The sequence below is a fragment of the Salmo trutta genome, chromosome 38 (genome assembly GCF_901001165.1).
Source record: "Salmo trutta chromosome 38, fSalTru1.1, whole genome shotgun sequence".
Lineage (NCBI taxonomy): Eukaryota > Metazoa > Chordata > Actinopteri > Salmoniformes > Salmonidae > Salmo > Salmo trutta.
This window is the reverse complement of record NC_042994.1, coordinates 28,604,043-28,627,391: the sequence shown is the minus strand read 5'-3', so window position 1 is coordinate 28,627,391 and position 23,349 is coordinate 28,604,043. Positions and strand designations below refer to the sequence as shown.

General features: G+C 43.2%; 1 protein-coding gene across 3 annotated transcripts; it reads right to left on the bottom strand.

Moving 5' to 3' along the window:
• Positions 1–5,566: 5,566 nt before the first annotated feature.
• On the bottom strand, positions 5,567–20,786 carry LOC115177801 (uncharacterized). Of its 3 annotated transcripts, none has more exons than XM_029738772.1 (5): positions 20,657–20,786; positions 11,684–11,852; positions 9,324–9,403; positions 8,849–9,196; positions 5,567–6,510 (listed from the first exon to the last, which is right to left on the bottom strand). In XM_029738772.1, exons 1-5 carry the CDS (start codon positions 20,688–20,690, stop codon positions 6,440–6,442), a joined length of 702 nt encoding a protein of 233 aa, XP_029594632.1. In that variant the 5' UTR covers positions 20,691–20,786; the 3' UTR covers positions 5,567–6,439. The 3 variants fall into 3 exon arrangements, with proteins under 3 accessions (XP_029594632.1, XP_029594633.1, XP_029594634.1); XM_029738773.1 differs by lacking the exon at positions 20,657–20,786 and adding an exon at positions 18,583–18,607 and having other exon boundaries at positions 6,257–6,510; XM_029738774.1 differs by lacking the exon at positions 20,657–20,786 and adding an exon at positions 13,126–13,597 and having other exon boundaries at positions 6,257–6,510.
• Positions 20,787–23,349: the final 2,563 nt, after the last annotated feature.

Below are 23,349 nucleotides of genomic sequence, written 5' to 3'. Positions count from 1 at the left end.
AAGGAAATGTAGGGATATAACGTCTCAGGTGCTCATCAACCACTAAACAATGAAATGAGGCCATCCGTTGAAATAAAGCAAGCTGGAAAAGTAGATTCAGCTGTGGTTGGTGGTGGATGGAAGCAGTGGATAACATGTGTTTTGAGGAAGCTATACGACCTGGCTTGTTATTAATGTTTGATGTCAGACTGTTATACCCCATGGAACTGGAACTATACAATAGATGAAGCATGATGGTAACTTTATAAACTGTGTTGCTTTATTCTTAAGAGGAGCATGTTGGTAACAGGCAGGACCAGAGCGTTTTTTTTGCTTTGTACCAATACTCGAACAGTGTAGAAGTATTGTAGACCCATGCTGAATTTGACTTAGGGAAGTAGCCTATAAGCTGATCATAACCAAATATTATCTTTGATTTGTCATAAACCAAACGTTGTAACGTTTGAGTGTGAAGTGGTTTCGATGCATAATAGCTTTTTTTAATTGAGTTTGAACACCAGAACTGGGCTCATCATCAGCACTACTAAGGAAGAAGTCTTCCAGAAACAGCTGACATCACTATAAACTGTAATGTCCAGCTGTTTCTGACACTGGCCTCCCTCTGTGAAGCACGAAGGTTTGATCTTCCTGTCAGTCACAATCAAATCATCACCACAACTAGGGAAGAAGTCCTCAGAAAAAGCCGTCACCCCCCCCAAATAAAATGGCTGTTGTGTGAATAGTTGTCTGTTCAACACTCTTGGAGGCAGTAGAAGGTCACAGTGAGGCTGTCAATGGGAGCAGTACCATGTTCACCACACTGTAGCTGGTCCTGATCCCCCTCATCCATTAGACCAGAGGGTGGAGGCTGCAGCCAATAGCTGATGGACACACTGTAGCTGGTCCTGATCCCCCTCAACCATTAGACCAGAGGGTGGAGGCTGCAGCCAATAGCTGATGGACACACTGTAAGCTGGTCCTGATCCCCCTCATCCATTAGACCAGAGGGTGGAGGCTGCAGCCAATAGCTGATGGACACACTGTAGCTGGTCCTGATCCCCCTCATCCATTAGACCAGAGGGTGGAGGCTACAGCCAATAGCTGATGGACACACTGTCTGGAAGCTCTGTGGAGGAATGGAAACACACACACAGTGATTAAACAGTGCAGAGTCATACTGCAGTATACTGTACATTCAGAAACACCAGTGAAGGGGCCTCCCGAGTGGCACAGTGGTCTAAGGCACTGCATTGCAGTGCTAGCTGTGCCACTAAAGATCCTGGGTTCGAGTCCAGGCTCTGTCGCAGCCGGCCGCGACTGGGAGACCCATGGCGCGGCGCACAATTGGCTCAGCGTCGTCCAGGTTAGGGGAGGGTTTGGCCGGCAGGGACTAGTGACTCCTGTGGTGGGCCGGGCGCAGTGCACGCTAACACAGTCAGGTGCACGGTGTTTCCTCCGACACGTTGGTGCGGCTGGCTTCCAGGTTAAGTGGGCATTGTGTCAAGAAGCAGTGCGGCTTGGCAGGGTCGTGTTTCGGAGGACGCACGGCTCTCGACCTTCGCCTCTCTCGAGTCAGTACGGGAGTTACAGCGATGGGACAGACTGTAACTACCAATTAGATATCACGAAATTGGGGAGAAAAAGGGAGAGAAAAAATGATAAAGAAACACCAGTGAAGACGAGAGACGTCACTCACTATAAACTGTGATGTTCAGCTGTTTCTGACACTGGCCTCCTTCTGTGTAGCATGTAGGTTTGATATTCCACACTGTCAAATCACATCACACGAACACACACAACATTCCTGAACTACCTCTCTGTAATGTCAGCCCTCCTCCTCCTTCAATACTTGTCCCAAATGGCACCCTATTCCCTATATAGTGCACTACGTTTGACCAGTGGCCTTGCACCACATAGGGAATAGGGTGCTGTTTGGGACTCATCTTCCAGGAGTTTATAACGTCTCTGTTAATGTTGCATTCAAGTAGTGTTCAGTGAGATTCTCAGATGTACCTCTCCCTCCCTCTGCTCCCTCTCTCCCTCCCTCTGCTCTCTCTCTCCCTCCGCCCTCTCTCCCTCCATCCTCTAACTTTTTCAACCTCACTCACTACCCCTTCGTTCTTTTTCACTCATCCAGCACCCGCCTTCTCTGAGTGGTACGTGTTTACTCAGAGGAAGAGAGAGTTTCTTATCAGAAGGGAAATACAAACACACACACACACACATCAAGTTTCTATCCATCAGAAACAGCAGGACTACTGCTTCTGGAAGTGGAGAGGCAGGATGAGGCATGAAACAGAAAAAGTTAAAGCTCTGGTTAAAAGTAGTATGTAGGGAATAGTGTGCCATTTGGGACATGAACACCCTTGGCCATGGTACTGACTACCCTTGGTACTGACTACCCTTGGTACAGACTACCCTTGGTACAGACTACCATTGGCCTTGGTACTGACTACCCTTGGTACTGACTACCCTTGGTACAGACTACCATTGGCCTTGGTACTGACTACCCTTGGTACAGACTACCATTGGCCTTGGTACTGACTACCCTTGGTACTGACTACCATTGGCTTTGGTACTGACTACGCTTGGTACAGACTACCATTAGCCATGGTACTCACTACCCTTGGCACTGACTACCCTTGGCCTTGGTACTGACTACCCTTGGCCTTGGTACTGACTACGCTTGGTACTGACTACCCTTGGCCTTGGTACTGACTACCCTTGGTACTGACTACCCTTGGCCTTGGTACTGACTACGCTTGGTACTGACTACCCTTGGCCTTGGCACTTACTTCCCTTGGCCTTGGTACTGACTACCCTCGGTACTGACTACCCTTGGCCTTGGCACTTACTACCCTTGGCCTTGGTACTGACTACCCTTGGCACTGACTACCCTTGTTATTGGTACAGAGCACCCATATGGAAAAGTCATAGCTGGCCTTATACATATAAACGAACGTGACATATGTTAAAATATATTATAATATATTTAAAACCCATATATAAATGTGAACACATGATCATATATTTTAATAACATATCAATGACCTCTCATACAAAACATAATATGGATATGTATTTTCATCATGCTAAATGTACTCAGATAAAACCAAATCTATTGCATTTATTGCTCTGAAAAGTATTTCCGAAAATATGTTTTGTTGCATGGAATATATACAGTACCAGTCAAAAGTTTGGACACGCCTACTCATTCAAGGGTTTTTCTTTATTTAAAAAAATTAAACAATTCTACATTGTAGAATAATAGTGAAGACATCAAAACCACACTTAACCAAAAAAAACTAAAAAGCATGAAACAAATCTAAATATATTCTAGATTCTTCAAAGTAGCCACCCTTTGCCTTGATGACAGCATGTGTGTGTGTGTATCTATATATATATATATATATATATATATATATATATATGATATAATTTATGTTTTTTGTATGCTATTTTAATATTTGAGAATTAACCAATGATATCAGGCAAAACCCGGCCATGATTACAGCACCTGTGTGTGTGTGTCTTTTGACACTATATAAACGAGTTATTATACCCTGATGAAGACAGCTTGTCTGTCGAAACGTTGGACATAAATATTTTTGCATCTGAGCTCCTAGAGTGTGCGGCTCTCCTTTATAGCCAGCACCTCGTCTAAATAGGTGTGCCTTTATTTCACCTCTAGATTGTTTTCTTGTTTACGTCTGTCTCCTACCCTGTTCCCTTTACTCTGCTCCTGTTCTCCAGGACCTAGGGGGTTCTGCCCAACACCCAGATCCACCTGACGTCCTCCTTTACCAACCACCCTCCAACTTTTCATTACATCAGCTACTGTTATTGTCAAGTTGTCATTATCTGCTAAGTAAGAGCAGGACAACTATCATACTGGGCACATCATGTGAGCTGCACAGATTAGCTAAAAACACTAGCACTGCAAACACTCAGAACAAAGAGGGCAGCAGCACCTGGACTTTGCAGTTTCCCTCTTCGAGTCCACTACCTGCTGAAAAACAAGTGACAGGCAGAACCTCCCATTCACACAATACCCACCTCTTCTCTATTCCACACACCAGAATTTTGTATTTCAGTCTGACTGCCATGTGAGTGTACATACAATCTGAAAGTAAATTGACACACATGTACCAAATAAATATCAATGGTTATGTATTTAAGTCTAAAATATTGCTAGATTGTTTTCACAGCTGTTTCATAAGGTGTTCGTTATTGTAAATTGTAACTATCCCTTGATGGTATTTGTTAGTTCAACATTATTCATTGCATCATAAGACATACATACATACACATATATATATATATATATATTCAACCACAAGGGTGTACTAATGAGCTTTAATCATAATTGAGGACTAAAATACTTTGTGTAGATTAAGGGAATGCCTGTTTAAAATGAAAACATGACAGCCAGACAAGCCAGTGTATGAATCAAATGTATTTTCATATGGAGTGGAAATTAGCTCACTTTGTGATCTGTAAGGTAAGTAACAATGTGTGTGTGGAGGGCATTGAAATTATATTGTTTACACTATGCCTGTTTATTCATAAAAAGCAGATGGTAAATAACATCAATCGCAATGGTTAGCCTATGCAAATGAATAGGAATACATTTAGCCTAATTGGTAAAAACAAATGACGTGGGGGGAAAATCGGGATCCTAGTCAGGCTTTTGTTTGTCAATTCATGTGTATCAAATCTGTTGGCAATTGTGGGCTAAATCAATGACAAGCAGCTTAAATGTTCAGGCTTCATCATGGTCTGTGATCAAAACAGGCTGGGGTGTTTTCGGTTCCGTTTAGTGAGTGACAACGCAACTGCACTGAAATGCATAGCCTGATTCAATGGGATTCTCCTGAATAATACATGTTTTTATCTGTTAAACTGTTTGGTCGATGCATAGATCCATACCTATTCTACCTTTTTATTATTTTGCATTAGGCATAGCTCTACATTGCAGAGCATTTAATAAACCAACCACATTTCCTGTGATCTTTAGGATGCGCAAGACCTTCGATAGGCTAGTAGACTGCGGAAATAATCGTGGAGATCACCATTGTTATAGTCTAGATCGCTTATAAAATCTGGACCGTTGCTTTTCCTATAGCTAAGCAAACAAGTGGTAGCATATGCTTTTTGGACATCTCTATAACAAGGCCTATATCCTCACATACCCCCTCAATTCGAACCCTGCTTTTAACCATAAAACATCACAGAAATGTATAGACGAAGGATTGCATGGTGACAGTGATTGTGTCTGTTATGGGATGGGATGAGCGCGTTTCTTTCATAGTTCCCAGTTGTCCGACTGAAGTCGGAAGTCAGAAATGAAAGGTGTCCAGGTGAGTCCAATGATGCGCTGCTGCGCGTGATGGTGACCGGTGATGAAGCGCAGGTGCGCGTAATGATGGCGACAGGTGTGCATGATGAAGGCAGTCTGGAGCCTCGAGCAGAGAGGGAGAGCGGGAGCAGGCGTCACAGTAGGTGTATATACACATATACAGTATTTGTGTATGTATTTTTTTATATACAGTATGTGTCATCGTATAAAAACAAAATGTTTGCAAAGTAGTAAAAACATGATTGTTATTTATTAAAACTGGATACAGTACTCAGTCAGATAATAAAAGAGAACTAAACAAAAAGTCCTCACCATAATCAGACAATGTAATTTGTATATGAACAAAGTAAATAGTAAATTGTATTTGATCTGACTCCATAAGATAAGGAAATGTAGAATGAAGTAATGAATGGGCATCAAGAATGGTCTGAGATCGTGAAATCAAATGCAAGTAATAACATTGTCAAATGAATTAACTCCATTATATGTATAAGGCAAAATTATAAAGGTACAAGGTAATACGATCAAAGTATTGTTGTCATGGTAATCAATCAAAGCTGCACTATGCAGAAATCACTCAGAAAAAAAAAGAAACTTAAGAAAGGGGCGCATAGAAATACCGCATGTAGAACAGATCTACCGCTTCTTAGACTTGCTTTCAATGAGAATGACAGATCTATAACTCACATGTCTATGTGGATATGGTCAGGTCGCCAACTCGCTCCCTCTCTCCAGCACTCGACGTCGCCGGTCTACTAACCATCATAATACCTTCTCATCATTACCCACACCTGCTCCCCATCATTACCCACACCTGGACTTCATCATCATCTTGACTACCTTCCCTTCATGTAGCCCTCAGTAGCTTCAGTCATCAGACAGTAGAGGTTTGTTTTCATGTTCAGTACTCATCCCATGTTTTGTTCATTTAACTAGCATCATCGTTATCAAACTGTCCTTCTGCACCTGCTTCCTGACTCTCTACATATACCTGACAATTATAAATCAATAGTTAGCAGAAAGTGGACAGACAGCCACAGTGGGAGGGGGTTGGAAAATAATCACATGTATTCAGCCAATCAGTGGGTTCAGGAAGTGGTCTTACAGCCAATGAATGAGCTGGAGGAGAAACACCGCCACCATGGCACTTCCAGCAGCCTGACAGGAACATGCTGAGGAGGGAAACAGATGTTTAGGCTGTGATTACACAGGCAGCACAATTATGATCTTTTGCCAATTATTTGGCATGTTTCATACAGTGCATTCGGAAAATATTCAGACCCCTTCACGTTTCCACATGTTATGTTACAGGCTTATTCTAAAATGGATTAAATAAAATAAATTACTCATCAATCTACACACAATAGCCCATAATGACAAAGCGAAAACTGGCTTTTAGAAATGCTTACTAATTATTTTTTTTTAAAGCATTCAGACCCTTTGCTAAGAGACTCAAAATTGAGCTCAGGTGCATCCTGTTTCCATTGATCATCCTTCAGATGTTTCTGCAACTTGATTGGAGACCACCTGTGGTAAATTCAAATGATTGGACATGATTTGGAAAGGCACACACCTTCGTACATAAGGTCCCACAGTTGATAGTGAATGTCAGAGCAAAAACCAAGTTGAGGTCGAACGAATTGTCCATAGATCTCCGAGACGTGATTGAATGGAGCAAAGTACAGAGAGATCCTTGATGAAAACCTGCTCCAGGGCGCTCAGGACCTCAGACTGGGGCGAAGGTTCGCCTTCCAACAGGACTACGACACTAAGCACAAGGCCAAGACAATGCAGGAGTGGCTTTGGAAAAAGTTTCTGAATATCCTTGAATGGCCCAGCCACAGCCCAGACTTGAACCAGATTAAACATCTCTGGAGAGATCTGAAAATAGCTGTGCAGCTACGCTCCCCATCCAACCTGATAGAACTTGACAGGATCTGCAGAGAAGAATGGGAGAAACTCCCCAAATACACGTGAGCCAAGTTTGTACCGTCATACCAAAGAAGACTCGAGGCTGTAATCACTGCCAAAGGTGCTTTAACAAAGTACTGAGTAAAGGGTCTGAATACTTATGAAAATGTGATCAGTTTTTTATTAGAAATGTTTTTGCAAAAGATTACCAAAACCTGTTTTGCTTTGTCATTATGGGGTATTGTGTTGAGATTGATGAGGGGGAAAAAATGATTTAATCCATTTTAGAATAAGTCTGTTACGTAACAAAATGTTGAAAAAGTGAAGGCGTCTGAATACTTTCCGAATGCACTGTATATTATTTAGTATACGTAAAGACAACATTAAATTGATCAGTTCAGTTCAGCCTAAATTCAAAACACCTGGTCTTCCAGGTGGGTTTAAATCAAAAACATGAAGTGCCTGTGGCCCTCCAGAACCAGGGTTGCCAGTTACACTTTATTTGGATAATCCAGTTGGTCATAATATCAACAAACTATCCATTGATAAGCAGAAGCTTACTACATTTACGGTTAAGGTTATGTTTAGGGTTAAGTTTAGGGTTAAGATAAGGGTTAAGGTGAGGGTTAGGGTCAAGATAAGGGTTAAGGTGAGGGTTAAGATAAGGGTTAAGGTGAGGGTTAGGGTCAGTAGATAGTCTGTAGAGCATCTACAGATGGATAAAGTGTTACTGGGTTGCCTACCCCTGCCCTATATATTGCACTACATTTGACCATATGGGGAATAGGGTGACATTAGGGATGTATGTTAGGGTAAAGTAGTGCACTACATAGGGAATAGGGTGCCATTAGGGATGTATCTCAGGGTAAAGTAGTGCACTATGTAGGGAATAGGGTGCCATTTGGGATGCAGCCTTCCAGAAGTTTATAATGTCTCTGGTAATGTTGCATTCAAGTAGTGTTCAGGCAGATTCTCAGATGTCTATCCCTCCCCCTGCCCTCTCTCCCTCCCCCTGCCCTCTCTCCCTCCCTCTGCCCTCTCTCCCTCCCCCTGCCCTCTCTCCCTCCCCCTGCCCTCTCTCCCTCACTCTGCCCTCTCTCCCTCCCTCTGCCCTCTCTCCCTCCCTCTGCCCTCTCTCCCTCTCTCCCTCCCCCTGCCCTCTCTCCCTCCCCCTGCCCTCTCTCCCTCACTCTGCCCTCTCTCCCTCACTCTGCCCTCTCTCCCTCCCCCCCTGCCCTCTCTCCCTCCCCCTGCCCTCTCTCCCTCCCCCTGCCCTCTCTCCCTCACTCTGCCCTCTCTCCCTCACTCTGCCCTCTCTCCCTCCCCCCCTGCCCTCTCTCCCCTCCGTCCAATCGTTCTGTTTTCCTCCCCCCAATATTTCACACCAGCCCACTCTGGCCTCTCACCGCCAGTCTTTTCACACACACACACACACACACACACACACAGAGAGCAGGGAGAGACCGAGAGAGCAGAGAGAGCAGAGAGACCGAGAGAGACCGAGAGAGCAGAAAGACCAAGAGAGCAGAGACCGAGAGTAAAGGAGAACAGTGCAGACAGACATCACCAGTCGAGTCACAGAGAAACAGATGGACTCACAGTGCACGGTGAGGTTGAAGGGCTCTGATACCAATTCCGGATTAGGTTGGGGTCCCAGTTCTCCCAGTCCTAACAGGGCTGAACACCAGAGCTGGGCCCCATCATCACCTCTACTGGGGGACCACAGCAGGGGATATTCCCCACTAATAGGTTCCTTGGTGGTCTGCCTTGGTACATCTGGTGCGTATAACAATGTCTTTGTCTTTCTACCGATGGCAGAGGCTTTGTAGAAGGCCACATTGAGACTGTTACCTGGAGCGACCTTCTGGATGAGACACTTAAACTCGTACTCTTTCCCCTCAACCATCGGACCTGAGGGGCCTGTCATGGACACACTGTCTGGAAGCTCTGTGGAGGAATGGAAACACACACACACACACACACACACACACACACACAGTGATTTAACAGTGCAGAGCCATACTAAGAATACATTCAGAAACACCAGAGAAGATAAGAGAGAGACGTCACTCACTATAAACTGTGATGTTCAGCTGTTTCTTACACTGGCCTCCTTTTGTGAAGCATGTTGGTTTGATATTCCAGTCAGTCACACTGTTAACCTGTTTGGGGTAGGGGGCAGTATTGAGAATTTTGGAAAAAATATGTTCCCATTTTTAACGGCCTCCTACACCAACTCAGAAGCTAGAATATGCATATTATTGTTCAGGTTTGGATAGAAAACACTCTGAATTTTCTAAAACTGTTTGAATGGTGTCTGTGAGTATAACAGAACTCCTATGGCAGGCAAAAACCTGACAAGGCTTCAAGCAGGAAGTACCCTGTCTGACAAGGAGTCGTGCGTCTTACCTCTTTTTATTGAAAAGTAAGGATCTTAGCTGTAACGTGACAATTCCCAGGGCTCCAATAGGCTCTCAGAGCCCGCGAAATAACTGAAGGTTTACGAGGGAACCTCAGGTTGAAATATATTATCGCCTTTTGTAAGTGGATGCTCGGAGGACCTTTCAATGATGCGCGTGCATGAGTCGCTTCTGAGGAGAAATTTTATTCGGCTGTTTAGGCTCAATGCATACTCCCGGTCGGAATATTAACACTTCTCTATGACATAAATGGCATAAAAATTGGTTTTAAACAGCGGTTGACATGCTTCGAAGTACGGTAATGGAATATTTAGACATTTTTGACACGCCAATGCGCCATGCGCGACACCGCGAAAAAGCATTCTAGAACTCACGAACAAAACGTCGCTGTTGGAACATAACGATGGATTATTTGGGACCAAACCAACATTTGTTATTGAAGTAGAAGTCCTGGCAGTGTATTCTGATGAAGAACAAGCAAGGTAAGAACATCTTTCTTATAGGAAATGTGATTTTGGTGGATGCTGACCTGGGTGGGTATCTAAATAGCTAGCCCTGTAATGCCGGGCTATGTACTTACATTATTGCAAAATGTGCTTCATCCGAAAAGCTATTTTAAAATCGGACATATCGAGTGCATAGAGGGGTAATGTATCTATAATTCTTAAAATAATTGTTATGCTTTTTGTGAACGTTTATCGTGAGTAATTTAGCAAACTGTTAGTAAATTCACCGGAAGTTTGCGGTGGTTATGCTTTTTCTGAACGTCACATGCTAATGTAAAAAGCTGGTTTTTGATATAAATATGAACTTGATTGAACAGACATGCATGTATTGTATAACACAATGTCCTAGGTGTGTCATCTGATGAAGATTATAAAAGGTTAGTGCTGCATTTAGCTGTGGTTTGGGTTTATGTGACATGATATGCTAGCTTGAAAAATGGCTGTGTGATTATTTCTGGCTGGGTACTCTGCTGACATAATCTAATGTTTTGCTTTTGTTGTAAAGCCTTTTTGAAATCGGACAGTGGGGTTAGATTAACGAGATTCTTGTCTTTAAATAGCTGTGAAATAGTCATATGTTTGAGAAATTGAAGTTATAGCATTTCTAACGATTCAAAAATCGCGCCACTGGATTTCAGTGGCTGTTACGTAGGTGGGACGAGTTCGTCCCACATGTACTAGAGAGGTTAAATCAAATGAAACATTTAAAGTGCATTTAAAATAAATCAATGAAAATAAAAAACAGAAGAGATGAATAAATGTCTAAAATAACAGTAACACCATTCATTGACTTCTTCGGGATCGGTGTCCCGTCCACGGGACGGTTGAGCTAACGTAGGCTAATGCGATTAGCACGAGGTTGTAAGTAACAAGAACATTTCCCAGGACATAGACATATTTGATATTGGCAGAAAGCTTAAATTCTTGTTAGTCTAACTGCACTGTCCAATTTACAGTAGCTATTACTGTGAAAGAATACCATGCTATTGTTTGAGGAGAGTGCCCAATTTTGAACATGACAAGTTATTAATAAACAAATTAGGCACATTTGGGTAGTCTTGATACACCATGTTTAACAGAAATGCAATTGTTCATTGGATCAGTCTAAAACGTTGCACATACACTGCTGCCATCTAGTGGCCAAAATCTAAATTGCACCTGGGCTGGAATAATACATTATGGCCTTTCTCTTCCATTTCAACAATGATGGTACAAAAGAACGGTTGGTTTTTTCTTTGTATTATCTTTTGTGATAATCTATTATGTTATTCTCCTACATTCTTTTCACATTTCCACAAACTTCAAAGTGTTTCCTTTTCAAATAATATCAAGAATATGCATATCCCTGCTTCAGGTCCTGAGCTACAGGCAGTTTGATTTGGGTATGTCGTTATAGGTGGAAATTTAAAAAAGGTGGCGGATCCTTATTTAGGCCATTGAAGCTACCTAACATTAAAGTCAAACAATAAAGGTGTTTTAAAAGTCTCAGCTGTGTCTGCCTCTCTTACCTGTCCACACTCCAGTTTAGGAACTTCACCTTCTTGTCTGTTAGAGCCGTCCCTCCCTGGGTGGCTTCCCAGCCCATTTGTACAGGGGTATCTGAGCTGCAGTTAGAGGAGGCTGGGTCTCCATACTTCACCACCAGCCTGGCAGGACTGATTACCAGGCACTCGGCATCTGGAAGACCAAGGTCAAGTTAAAACGTATTGCGTTTCATACAAAACAGGACGATATTATTGTCTAACGTTCATGTATCTACATGTTGATCAAGCACGTTACACTCCATACACCAGAAATAGCCACACACACACGCACAAGAACATGCACACGCATACACACATACATACCACACACACACGAATGCATATGCACACACTAGTGATGCGCGGGTTGACTCATAACCCGCAGCACCGGACAGACGGCATTGGGGTCATTAAATATTGTGTGGCTGAAGGGCGGGTGGGTTGAATAAAGACAAACAATAGCTTTAAAAAAATCAATGAATGTATATTTATTGTGCAATTTATATAGGCTACATTGAGGTTTTTCATTCATTATTTTAGGCTACCTAGTATTAGTGTATAAATCTAAACTGTAGGGCTTAACTGTTCGCGCGCCAAATAGCCTACACTGGCAGAACAAGTTATTAACGTCAATCAACAGAGGCAAAAAGGACATTGTCAAAATTGAATTCAATAAGACAAAATGCTGCAAAAGGCAAGTTGAAAATAAAGAGAAGGGAGGGCCAGAAAAGTAATGTTTGGAAAAGAAGTGGTAAAGTGGTAAAAGAAAGTGCTGATTGGGAGGCGCTGTATAAATTCGACAGTCACAAGACGGGACTTCAAATAGGGCTATGGCATGTTAAGGAACTGTAGCCTACTGTTTAGATGGGTTACATGGAAACGGAAATCTGTTGGTAGGTCTATAACTTCTCACATAGCCATAATATTAACTCTTGCAGAACTAAGCATTTCTTGCAGTAAAATGATACACCAAATGTAGACAAAATGTGGACTTGGGAACAGGTGTGGAGAAATATGATTTATTTAGTTCTGCATCTTGAGAGAATGCAATGCTCAGTTAGATACCATCTGTAGAGGTGATATCTTCATCATTAAACATCAGAAAACCTGATAGTATTTCAACCACATAAAATACGCATCGAAGCCGAACTGCAATCTTATTAGAAACACATTGGGTTTCATTTTCACAGCTTTCTTTCTCCTTTACAACCGGACAAACTGATGTCATTTGGACATTTTGCACTGAAAATATTTCCCCCTTTTTTTGTTGAGCACCACTAACACGTACACACACATGGAATTTAGTACGTCATTGAACAATGGCGGCAATAATTCAACCATTCACTGTCAGTCATTAGTTATCTAAAATACTTGAAATCAAATGCACAGTACTAAAATATATTTAAGGTAACAAAACAGAAAAATACCTAAACTATTAAACTCAACTTAATTCCGCACTTGTCACAGAGTTGTGGAATTAGACAGTTGTCTAACTTAAGTCACAATACAGAGACAATGATGAAAGAAGTAGACCAATTACAATCTCCATTTTCCATCTAACTATCAACGAACGTCCCTCGGTGAAGTATTCCGCTATTCTGTTAGACGAGTTGAAGAAGAAATGCGCTCGCACTTCTGTTTTTCAGAAGACCGTTGAAAGTGAAAGTATTCTTTACTGGAAAACACCCCAACGACCCCTCCTCTTCCTCCTCTCTCTCTCTCTCAGAGTCTTCTATTATCTACAGCAGTGGTATTCATAGTCGGGGTCACGAACTCGAGGGAGAACTGCAGTGCACTCGCCCAAAGCATAAATAAGAGTATAGATTGTATGGGACAATAGGAGAAGATAGAGAGCGGGGGTGGAGAGGAAGAGGCTATAGGCGGGAGGCCAGATATATCAACCAGTCAACCAACATCTGCATTGTCATACACATAATTCTATCATTGACACTGGTGCACAATCTATCTGAGAGATAGATAACACAGAGAGAGAGAAATAAGGACAGTAGTCTATAATCAAGTGTTGTTTAGGTTAGAGGTGTTACTTTAATCAATCAAAACCAGAATGAAAGTATCATTGGTGCTTCTCACTCTGAAACCCTGAAAAGCACATTCTATTGATATATTCTCATATTCCCTGATCAATTAAGTTCACGGTGTCTCCATGGTAACGGGCATGTTCCTCCGGTTGCTGGGAGCTAAACAGAGGAAGTGAAACTGCAGGGCAGGAAGTTGATTAGATCTGACAGAGAGAAAAAAAACATACAGTCTTCCTGACAGCCTTACAAGAGGCTAAACGTCACAGTCACAGGCCCTCTCATGGCTTTGAGCAAGAAATTGAACATGCCCTAACCAAGGTGCATTTAGTGGCAGCAAGCATTGTAGACAAAGCTAAAGAGTACATCCAGTTTATAGTTAACACTCAAAATGAAGTCTTTCAAACAGACTTACAAAGAGGATAAATGTCACAGCCACAGTTTGCCAATGAACATCTGAATGACTCAGAGGACAACTAGTGAAAGTGTTGTGGTCAGATGAGACCAAAATGGAGCTCTTTGACATCAACTCAACTCGCTGTGTTTGGAGGAGGAGGAATGCTGCCTATGTCCCCAAGAACACCATCTCCACCGTCAAGCATGGAGGTGGAAACATTATGCTTTGGGGGTGTTTTTCTGCTAAGGGGACAGGACAACTTCACCGCATCAAAGGGACGATGGACGGGGCCATGTACCGTCAAATCTTGGGTGAGAACCTCCTTCTCTCAGCCAGTGCATTGAAAATGGGTCGTGGATGGGTATTCCAGCATGACAATGACCCAAAACACACGGTCAAGGCAACAAAGGAGTGGCTCAAGAAGAAGCACATTAAGGTCCTGGAGTGGCCTAGCCAGTCTCCAGACCTTAATCCCATAGAAAATATGTGGAGGGAGCTGAAGGTTCGAGTTGCCAAACGTCAGCCTCGAAACCTTAATGACTTGGAGAAGATCTTCAAAGAGAAGTGGGACAAAATCCCTCCTGAGATGTGTGCAAACCTGGTGGCCAACTACAAGAAACGTCTGACCTCTGTGATTGCCAACAAGGGTTTTGCCACCAAGTACTAAGTCATGTTTTGCAGAGGGGTCAAATACTTATTTCCCTCATTAAAATGCAAATAATTTTATAACATTTTTGACATGTGTTTTTCTGGATTTTTTGTTGTTGTTATTCTGTCTCTCACTGTTCAAATAAACCTACTATTAAAATTATAGACTGATCATTTCTTTGTAAGTGGGCAAACGTACAAAATCAGCAGGGGATCAAATACATTTTTCCCCCCCACTGTATAGTAGGCTGCTTGGCTGTTTACTCTGCTGCGCTGCTACTATGTGATTGACACTTTTTTTCACATGCGTTCCGGTACCTCAAGACCCCCGGATATCCTCCCTGTAAGCTACTGTAAGAGAGATAAAAAGTAAGAGAGAAAGGATAGAGAGTAAGAGAGAGAAAGAGTAAGTACATCTAATTCTGCCATTCATTCTCTTTGGTATCACATGATTTTATGTCAGTCTCATTAAGACTGTAGAACTGGCAGCTTTTAATCTTTATTGTCAACATACCAGACTATCTGGCATGACACTTCCTCCCACTGGTGTCCACACAGAGCGATTTTAAGGCCACGCCTCCAACAAGTCACACCTCCAAACATTATATCATATCAGTTATCAAACAAAAACAGGTGACTTCTGCGCCCTTGGGTGCTGCCATAGTTACATAGTTACATTCAAACTCAGCTGTATGAAGGAAATGTAGGGATATAACGTCTCAGGTGCCCATCAACCACTAAACAATGAAATGAGGCCATCCGTTGAAATAAAGCAAGCTGGAAAAGTAGATTCAGCTGTGGTTGGTGGTGGATGGAAGCAGTGGATAACATGTGTTTTGAGGAAGCTATACGACCTGGCTTGTTATTAATGTTTGATGTCAGACTGTTATACCCCATGGAACTGGAACTATACAATAGATGAAGCATGATGGTAACTTTATAAACTGTGTTGCTTTATTCTTAAGAGGAGCATGTTGGTAACAGGCAGGACCAGAGCGTTTTTTTTGCTTTGTACCAATACTCGAACAGTGTAGAAGTATTGTAGACCCATGCTGAATTTGACTTAGGGAAGTAGCCTATAAGCTGATCATAACCAAATATTATCTTTGATTTGTCATAAACCAAACGTTGTAACGTTTGAGTGTGAAGTGGTTTCGATGCATAATAGCTTTTTTTAATTGAGTTTGAACACCAGAACTGGGCTCATCATCAGCACTACTAAGGAAGAAGTCTTCCAGAAACAGCTGACATCACTATAAACTGTAATGTCCAGCTGTTTCTGACACTGGCCTCCCTCTGTGAAGCACGAAGGTTTGATCTTCCTGTCAGTCACAATCAAATCATCACCACAACTAGGGAAGAAGTCCTCAGAAAAAGCTGTCACCCCCCCAAATAAAATGGCTGTTGTGTGAATAGTTGTCTGTTCAACACTCTTGGAGCCAGTAGAAGGTCACAGTGAGGCTGTCAATGGGAGCAGTACCATGTTCACCACACTGTAGCTGGTCCTGATCCCCCTCATCCATTAGACCAGAGAGTGGAGGCTGCAGCCAATAGCTGATGGACACACTGTAGCTGGTCCTGATCCCCCTCATCCATTAGACCAGAGGGTGGAGGCTGCAGCCAATAGCTGATGGACACACTGTAGCTGGTCCTGATCCCCCTCATCCATTAGACCAGAGGGTGGAGGCTGCAGCCAATAGCTGATGGACACACTGTAGCTGGTCCTGATCCCCCTCATCCATTAGACCAGAGGGTGGAGGCTGCAGCCAATAGCTGATGGACACACTGTAGCTGGTCCTGATCCCCCTCATCCATTAGACCAGAGGGTGGAGGCTGCAGCCAATAGCTGATGGACACACTGTAGCTGGTCCTGATCCCCCTCATCCATTAGACCAGAGGGTGGAGGCTGCAGCCAATAGCTGATGGACACACTGTAGCTGGTCCTGATCCCCCTCATCCATTAGACCAGAGGGTGGAGGCTGCAGCCAATAGCTGATGGACACACTGTAGCTGGTCCTGATCCCCCTCATCCATTAGACCAGAGGGTGGAGGCTGCAGCCAATAGCTGATGGACACACTGTAGCTGGTCCTGATCCCCCTCATCCATTAGACCAGAGGGTGGAGGCTGCAGCCAATAGCTGATGGACACACTGTAGCTGGTCCTGATCCCCTTCATCCATTAGACAAGAGGGTGGAGGCTGCAGCCAATAGCTGATCGACACACTGTAGCTGGTCCTGATCCCCCTCAACCATTAGACCAGAGGGTGGCGGCTGCAGCCAATAGCTGATGGACACACTGTAGCTGGTCCTGATCCCCCTCAACCATTAGACCAGAGGGTGGCGGCTGCAGCCAATAGCTGATGGACACACTGTAGCTGGTCCTGATCCCCCTCAACCATTAGACCAGAGGGTGGAGGCTGCAGCCAATAGCTGATGGACACACTGTAGCTGGTCCTGATCCCCCTCATCCATTAGACCAGAGGGTGGAGGCTGCAGCCAATAGCTGATGGACACACTGTCTGAAATCTCTGTGCACACTGACACAGTCACCAGGTGTACCGTGTTTCCTCCGACACATTGGTGCGGCTGGCTTCCGGGTTAAGTGGGCATTGTGTTAAGAAGCAGTGTGGCTTGGTCGGGTTGTGTTTCGGAGGACGCATGGCTCTCAACCTTCACCTCTCCCGAGTCCGTACGGGAGTTACAGCGATGGGACAAGACTGTAACTACCAATTGGATATCATGAAAAGGGAGAAAAAGAACCACCAGTGAAGACAAGGGAGAAACATCACTCACTATAAACTGTGATGTCTAGCTATTTCTGACACTGGCCTTGTCGTGGAAATTTGTCTTAAAAATATAACACTCTTTACAAGAACTTATGAATTCAATATAGGCTTTAATACAAAGTAGCAAAGCCGAGGGGGTCCGCGGTACATCTAACTTCCCTGTGCATCGGCTCTGCTTTTATGCACATACAGCATATGGGTACATCCCCTTAGCCCTTCCGCCACCATTGTCTTCCAACCGAGTTTCTTGCTTGTTTACGCCTGATTACGCACACATCTGTTCCGGTTTGGATTACAATGGTGGCAGACCCCCTAGCTTACACAACAAAAATAGATTTATTGTATATGGTTCACATGTCAGTCAATTTGCCACCATTCTTCTCCTGTTTCCTCCTGACAATAGTATGTTAGAAGGCGGAAATGTTATGTTCTCAGCTAATGCAATCTCTGTCATGACATCCTACTCAGAGATGGTATTTACATTACATGCCCCCACCTCTCTATCCAGTCATTGTACTCATTGTCCTTGCTACTTCCTGCTATTCAATTATGTTTCTTCAGCATAGCAGCTGCATCTAGTTTCTTTACATTAACTCCCACAGCCTCCCTCTGTGAAGCACTTAGGTTTGATATTCCGGTCAGTCACACTCAAATCAAATCACATTTTATTTAAATCTGGTCTAACCAGCATGGTCTAACTGGTTAGGCTGGCCGACTAGCTGGACAAGCCGGTGATGCTGGTGACCAAGCTGGTCTAGCTGGCAAAACCACACTCATCATTATCATATTTCCCAGCATGCTCTATTTCAGTTAGATTTTTAGAATGTGTTTGTTTCTGTGTGGTTTTACATGTGCATTGATTGATACAATTAATCTCATGCTACACACAGATAAATAACATACATTTTCCTAAACTAATAATCTGTTAGTTGGATTTCTTGCACCCGTTACTGAAATGGTTGTTTGAGGAGTTAGAGTTAGATGGTTAAGGGATTGTAATTTACTCATCTTTCTAACCCTCAGTCATTCTGAAAGGAGATTGTGGGTGAATAAATGTTCCAATTGTTGGATATCCTCACTCTGGCTGGATTCCAATAGGAATTAAATCCTCACTCTGGCTGGATTCCAATAGGAATTAAATCCTCACTCTGGCTGGATTCCAATAGGAATTAAATCCCCACTCTGGCTGGATTCCAATAGGAATTAAAACCTCTTAGATCTGAAGTTCCCTGCTTGGCGGACCTGCGAGGTTCTGGTACTGGTTCCGACCAACATTTCTGCTTATACATCGATGTGTGGACACTGTATATTGAAATGGCTTGCATTGAGCAATAGCCCTGCTTCTCACGGACACAGTATTATATTCTGAGCCTGTGTGACGTAGGATGAGAAATCTGAAACCACTTTAAACTGTGTACACCCAGAAATAGCCACACACATATTCCACACTCATACTCTCCACCCGCCGCCTCCTCTCTTCTCAAACCTTTACAATCTCACTCGCCACTCCTTCCCCAACAATATCTGCCCACTCTCTCTCTCTCCTTCTCTGCCTTCCATGCCTCCCTCCCTCCCTGAGTAAGTAAGCAGCCATGCACTAGTCTTGGGTTGTGTGAACTGGAACAGCTTATAGAGCAGGAGCCTGTGTCCTGTTTCTGTAGTGAGGCAGCTTGATGTACCAGTACACCCCCTGGACAGGACACTAGCCCATCTCCTGTTTCTGTAGTGAGGCAGCTTGATGTACAGTACACCCCCTGGACAGGACACTAGCCCATCTCCTGTTTCTGTAGTGAGGCAGCTTGATGTACCAGTACACCCCCTGGACAGGACACTAGCCCATCTCCTGTTTCTGTAGTGAGGCAGCTTGATGTACCAGTACACCCCCTAGACAGGACACTAGTCCATCTCCTGTTTCTGTAGTGAGGCAGCTTGATGTACAGTACACCCCCTGGACAGGACACTAGTCCATCTCCTGTTTCTGTAGTGAGGCAGCTTGATGTACAGTACACCCCCTGAACAGGACACTAGTCTATCGCCTGTTTCTGTAGTGAGGCAGCTTGATGTACAGTACACCCCCTGGACAGGAAACTAGTCTATCACAAGGCCTCAACCCCAATCTACCTCCTTATATTGCTGTGTGCAGCATTCCCCAGAGGGGGATCATTTTGGTCACACTTTATTGGATAGCAAATCTGCACTATCTATAGATCCTCTACAGTTGGTCATACTATCAACAAACAATCTGTTCATAAGCAACTGCTGGCCAAGGTTAGGGTTAGAATAAGGGTTATGGTAAGGGTAAGTTTAGGGTCAGGATAAGGGTTATGGTAAGGGTAAGTTTAGGGTCAGGATAAGGGTTATGGTAAGGGTAAGTTTAGGGTCAGGATAAGGGTTATGGTAAGGGTAAGTTTAGGGTCAGGATAAGGGTTATGGTAAGGGTAAGTTTAGGGTCAGGATAAGGGTTATGGTAAGGGTAAGTTTAGGGTCAGGATAAGGGTTATGGTAAGGGTAAGGGGTAAGTTTAGGGTCAGGATAAGGGTTAAGGTTACGTTAGATCTAGTGATAGTGGAAATGTTACTGATATTCTGTTGAGCATCTACAGATGGACTATCCAAATAAAGTGTTACCTTGGTTTTTGCCCTAGCACTACACAGCTGATTCAAATAATCAAAGCTTGATGCGGGCAAAAACCCAAATACACACCCCTTAGGGACCCCAGGGCCGAGTTTGCGAAAAGCTGGCATAGTGCAAAGCAGAGACCACATTTTCAGCGTTGGGAAAGCTACTCTGAAAATATAGTTTACCAAGCTACCAATTACTGAACACTGGAAGTTAGGCTACTGTACACTAAAGCTACCCTTGAGAAACAAAGTTTACTCAGTGACTTTGAGAGAAAAAAGCATTTCACTACATCCAAACTACTTCATAATTACCATATCTAAATCTGAAATGTTAGACTACATATTGCAAGAGTAGATCACTTCGGGGGTCAAATTTTAACAGAATGTGTAATTTAGCTTAATACACAAAAACGAATGTTTCAAGTGAGAATTCGGCAGGTCTGATAAAAGGAAGAGATTGTCTACTTCACCCATATGTTGTGTAGTTCCAGTAGTTAGCGACATGCCAAAAGTAATTCACAGAAAACACTACTGAAACCCATTTTGTAACGTTCCCCAGAAAGAAAACCAAAGAATATCACTCAAACAGAAGGGGAACAGTCACTGACAACAACCAAAACGAAACAGGTGGGGTTCTGAAAGACACTCGTGGGGGTGTCCACTGAAAGTTGACTAGCAACAACAACTGGGACCTAAAAGACACCCACTCAATTTTCCCAAGAGTCAAACAAAATAAAAACCCAAACTGAAAGACAGGAAGCAAAATAAAAACTGGGCAGATCAGACAAAGGAATGTTTATCTAGATATCAAAGCGGGAGCGCAAACTAAAAGGTGTTGACCCTCCACATCTCTCAAGACCACTGGCCCAACCGCTTTTAAATATCACCAGGGCCAGCACAGGTGAAACACCTTCCCACTAACGGGATGGACGAGCCAGGACAGGTGTGGTTGTAACACACACGAGGTGACGCCAATCGGTGCGCCCTACGTGCTAAAAGTCCAACCTCAAAACATACATGGAAAACCCAAAACCTGTAACACCTTCCCCCTTGACACAACTAATATATTCTATAGTTTTGTTGGACAAGTTTGCGCACCAACAGAAAACAACTTCCATCGCACAACATAAATCAGCGTAAATGCGGCGCCTTCTCCAGGGTAAACATGGCAAAAAAATATCATAATAATAATACAAATAATAAATACATAAATAAAAATACGCTCTAACCACTAGGCTACCTGCCGCCCCTAATAATCTCGTCCCCTTGGAACGATCGCAACCAAAACAAAACTCATCTCCAAAACGTGCAGTGAAAATATATTGCGAGCCAGGGCTACACACAGGCTAAACACAAAACGTATCGACTGCCCACCCTTGACAATCAGCAACCAAGTTGTCCTTACCACGGACATGTCTGATTTCAGCGGGAAACTCCTGTAATATGAGACTCCAGTGAAGGAGTCGGCGGCGGTCCTTTCGCTAGATTTGAATTTAGTTCAACTACCAAGCTAATGTACACTGAACAAAAATATAAACACAACATGTAAAGTGTTGGTTTCATGAGCTAAAATAAAATATCCCAGAAATGTTTCATATGCACAAAAAAGCTTATTTCTCTAAATGTTGTGCACACATTGTTTTACATCCCTGTTAGTGAGCATTTCTCCTTTGCCAAGATAATCCACCCACCTGACAGGTGTGGCATATCAAGTAGCTGATTAAACAGCACGATCATTACACAGGTGCACCTTGTGCTGGGGACAATAAAAGGCCACAGACGTCTCACATTTTGAGGGAGTGTGCAATTGTCCTGTTTACTGCAGGAATGTTCACCTGAGTTCTTTCTCCAACGTCATTTTGGAACATTTGGCAGTACGTCCAACTGGCCTCATAACCGCAGACCTTTCGTATGGTGTCGTGTGGGTGAGCAGTTTGCTGATGTCAACGTTGTGAATTGAGTGCACCATGGTGGTGGTGGACTTATGGTATGGGCAGGCATAAGCTGCGGACAATGAACACAATTGCATTTTATCGATGGCAATTTTGATGAACTGAAATACCGTGACGAGATCCGGAGGCTCACTGTTGTGTCACTCATCTGCCTCCATCACCTCATGTTTCAGCATGATAATGCACAGCCCCATGTCACAAAGGTCTGTACACAATTCCTGGAAGCTGAAAATGTCCCAGTTCTTCCATGGCCTGCATACTCATTGTCACCCATTGAGCATGTTTGGGATGCTCTGGATCGACAGCGTGTTCCAGCTCCCGCCAATATCCAGCAACTTTGCACAGCCATTAAAGACGAGTGTGACAATATCCCACAGGCCACAATCACCAGCCTGATCAACCCTATGTGAAGGAGATGTGTCGCACTGCATGAGGAAAATGGTGGTCACACCAGATACTGACTGGTTTTCTGATCCACACCTCTACCTTTTTTTAAGGTATCTGTGACCAACAGATGCATATGTTTTCCCAATCATGTGAAATCCATAGATTAGGACCTAATTCATTTATTTCAATTGACTGATTTCCTTATATGAACTGTAACTCAGTAAAATCTTTGAAATTGTTGCGTTTATATTTTTGTTCCGTATAGTTAAATTACTATTTGAATTACATGTAGTTCCCCAACACTGCACATTTTTTTAACAGTTTTTGGTATGACTAATTTTGTCAATTCTTTGTTATAACCCACCTGTTTTTTTTTAGGGGTTAATACATGTTTACTCTGAGGAAGAGTTCCTTATCAGTAGGAAACACACCTTAGTCCCTCCCTTTAGTTTCACACTAAGGCTACATAACAAATGGCACACTATTCCCTATATAGTGCACTACAGAGCGCTATGGGCTCAAAACACAAACTTCACTGGCTGCATTGTGAATGTGACCCAATACCACCACCTACAGGACGATGGGGGAAACTACTGGCTGCATTGTGAATGTGACCCAATACCACCACCTACAGGACGATGGGGGAAACTACTGGCTGCATTGTGAATGTGACACACTGGCACCACCTGCAGGGCAATAGGGGAACTTAATTCTTTCAAACTAAGTTTTCACAGGATGAAATACATCAGTATACTTTAATGTTATTTATTAAAATCAGATCCAATACTCAGATAATAAAGAGACAAAGATGTAAACTGTGTTTT

What these genes read in the sequence shown, in the direction of transcription:
- LOC115177801 (XM_029738772.1), bottom strand. Translation starts at nt 20,690, where the DNA reads ATGTCGCTAACTACTGGAACTACACAACATATGG. An exon ending in CTAAACTGGAGTGTGGACAG is followed by an intron (nt 9,404 to 11,683) that starts GTAAGAGAGGCA and finishes ACAGGTTAACAG; the next exon opens with TGTGACTGACTGGAATATCA. An exon ending in CTTCAACCTCACCGTGCACT is followed by an intron (nt 6,511 to 8,848) that starts GTGAGTCCATCT and finishes TTCCCTCCTCAG; the next exon opens with CATGTTCCTGTCAGGCTGCT.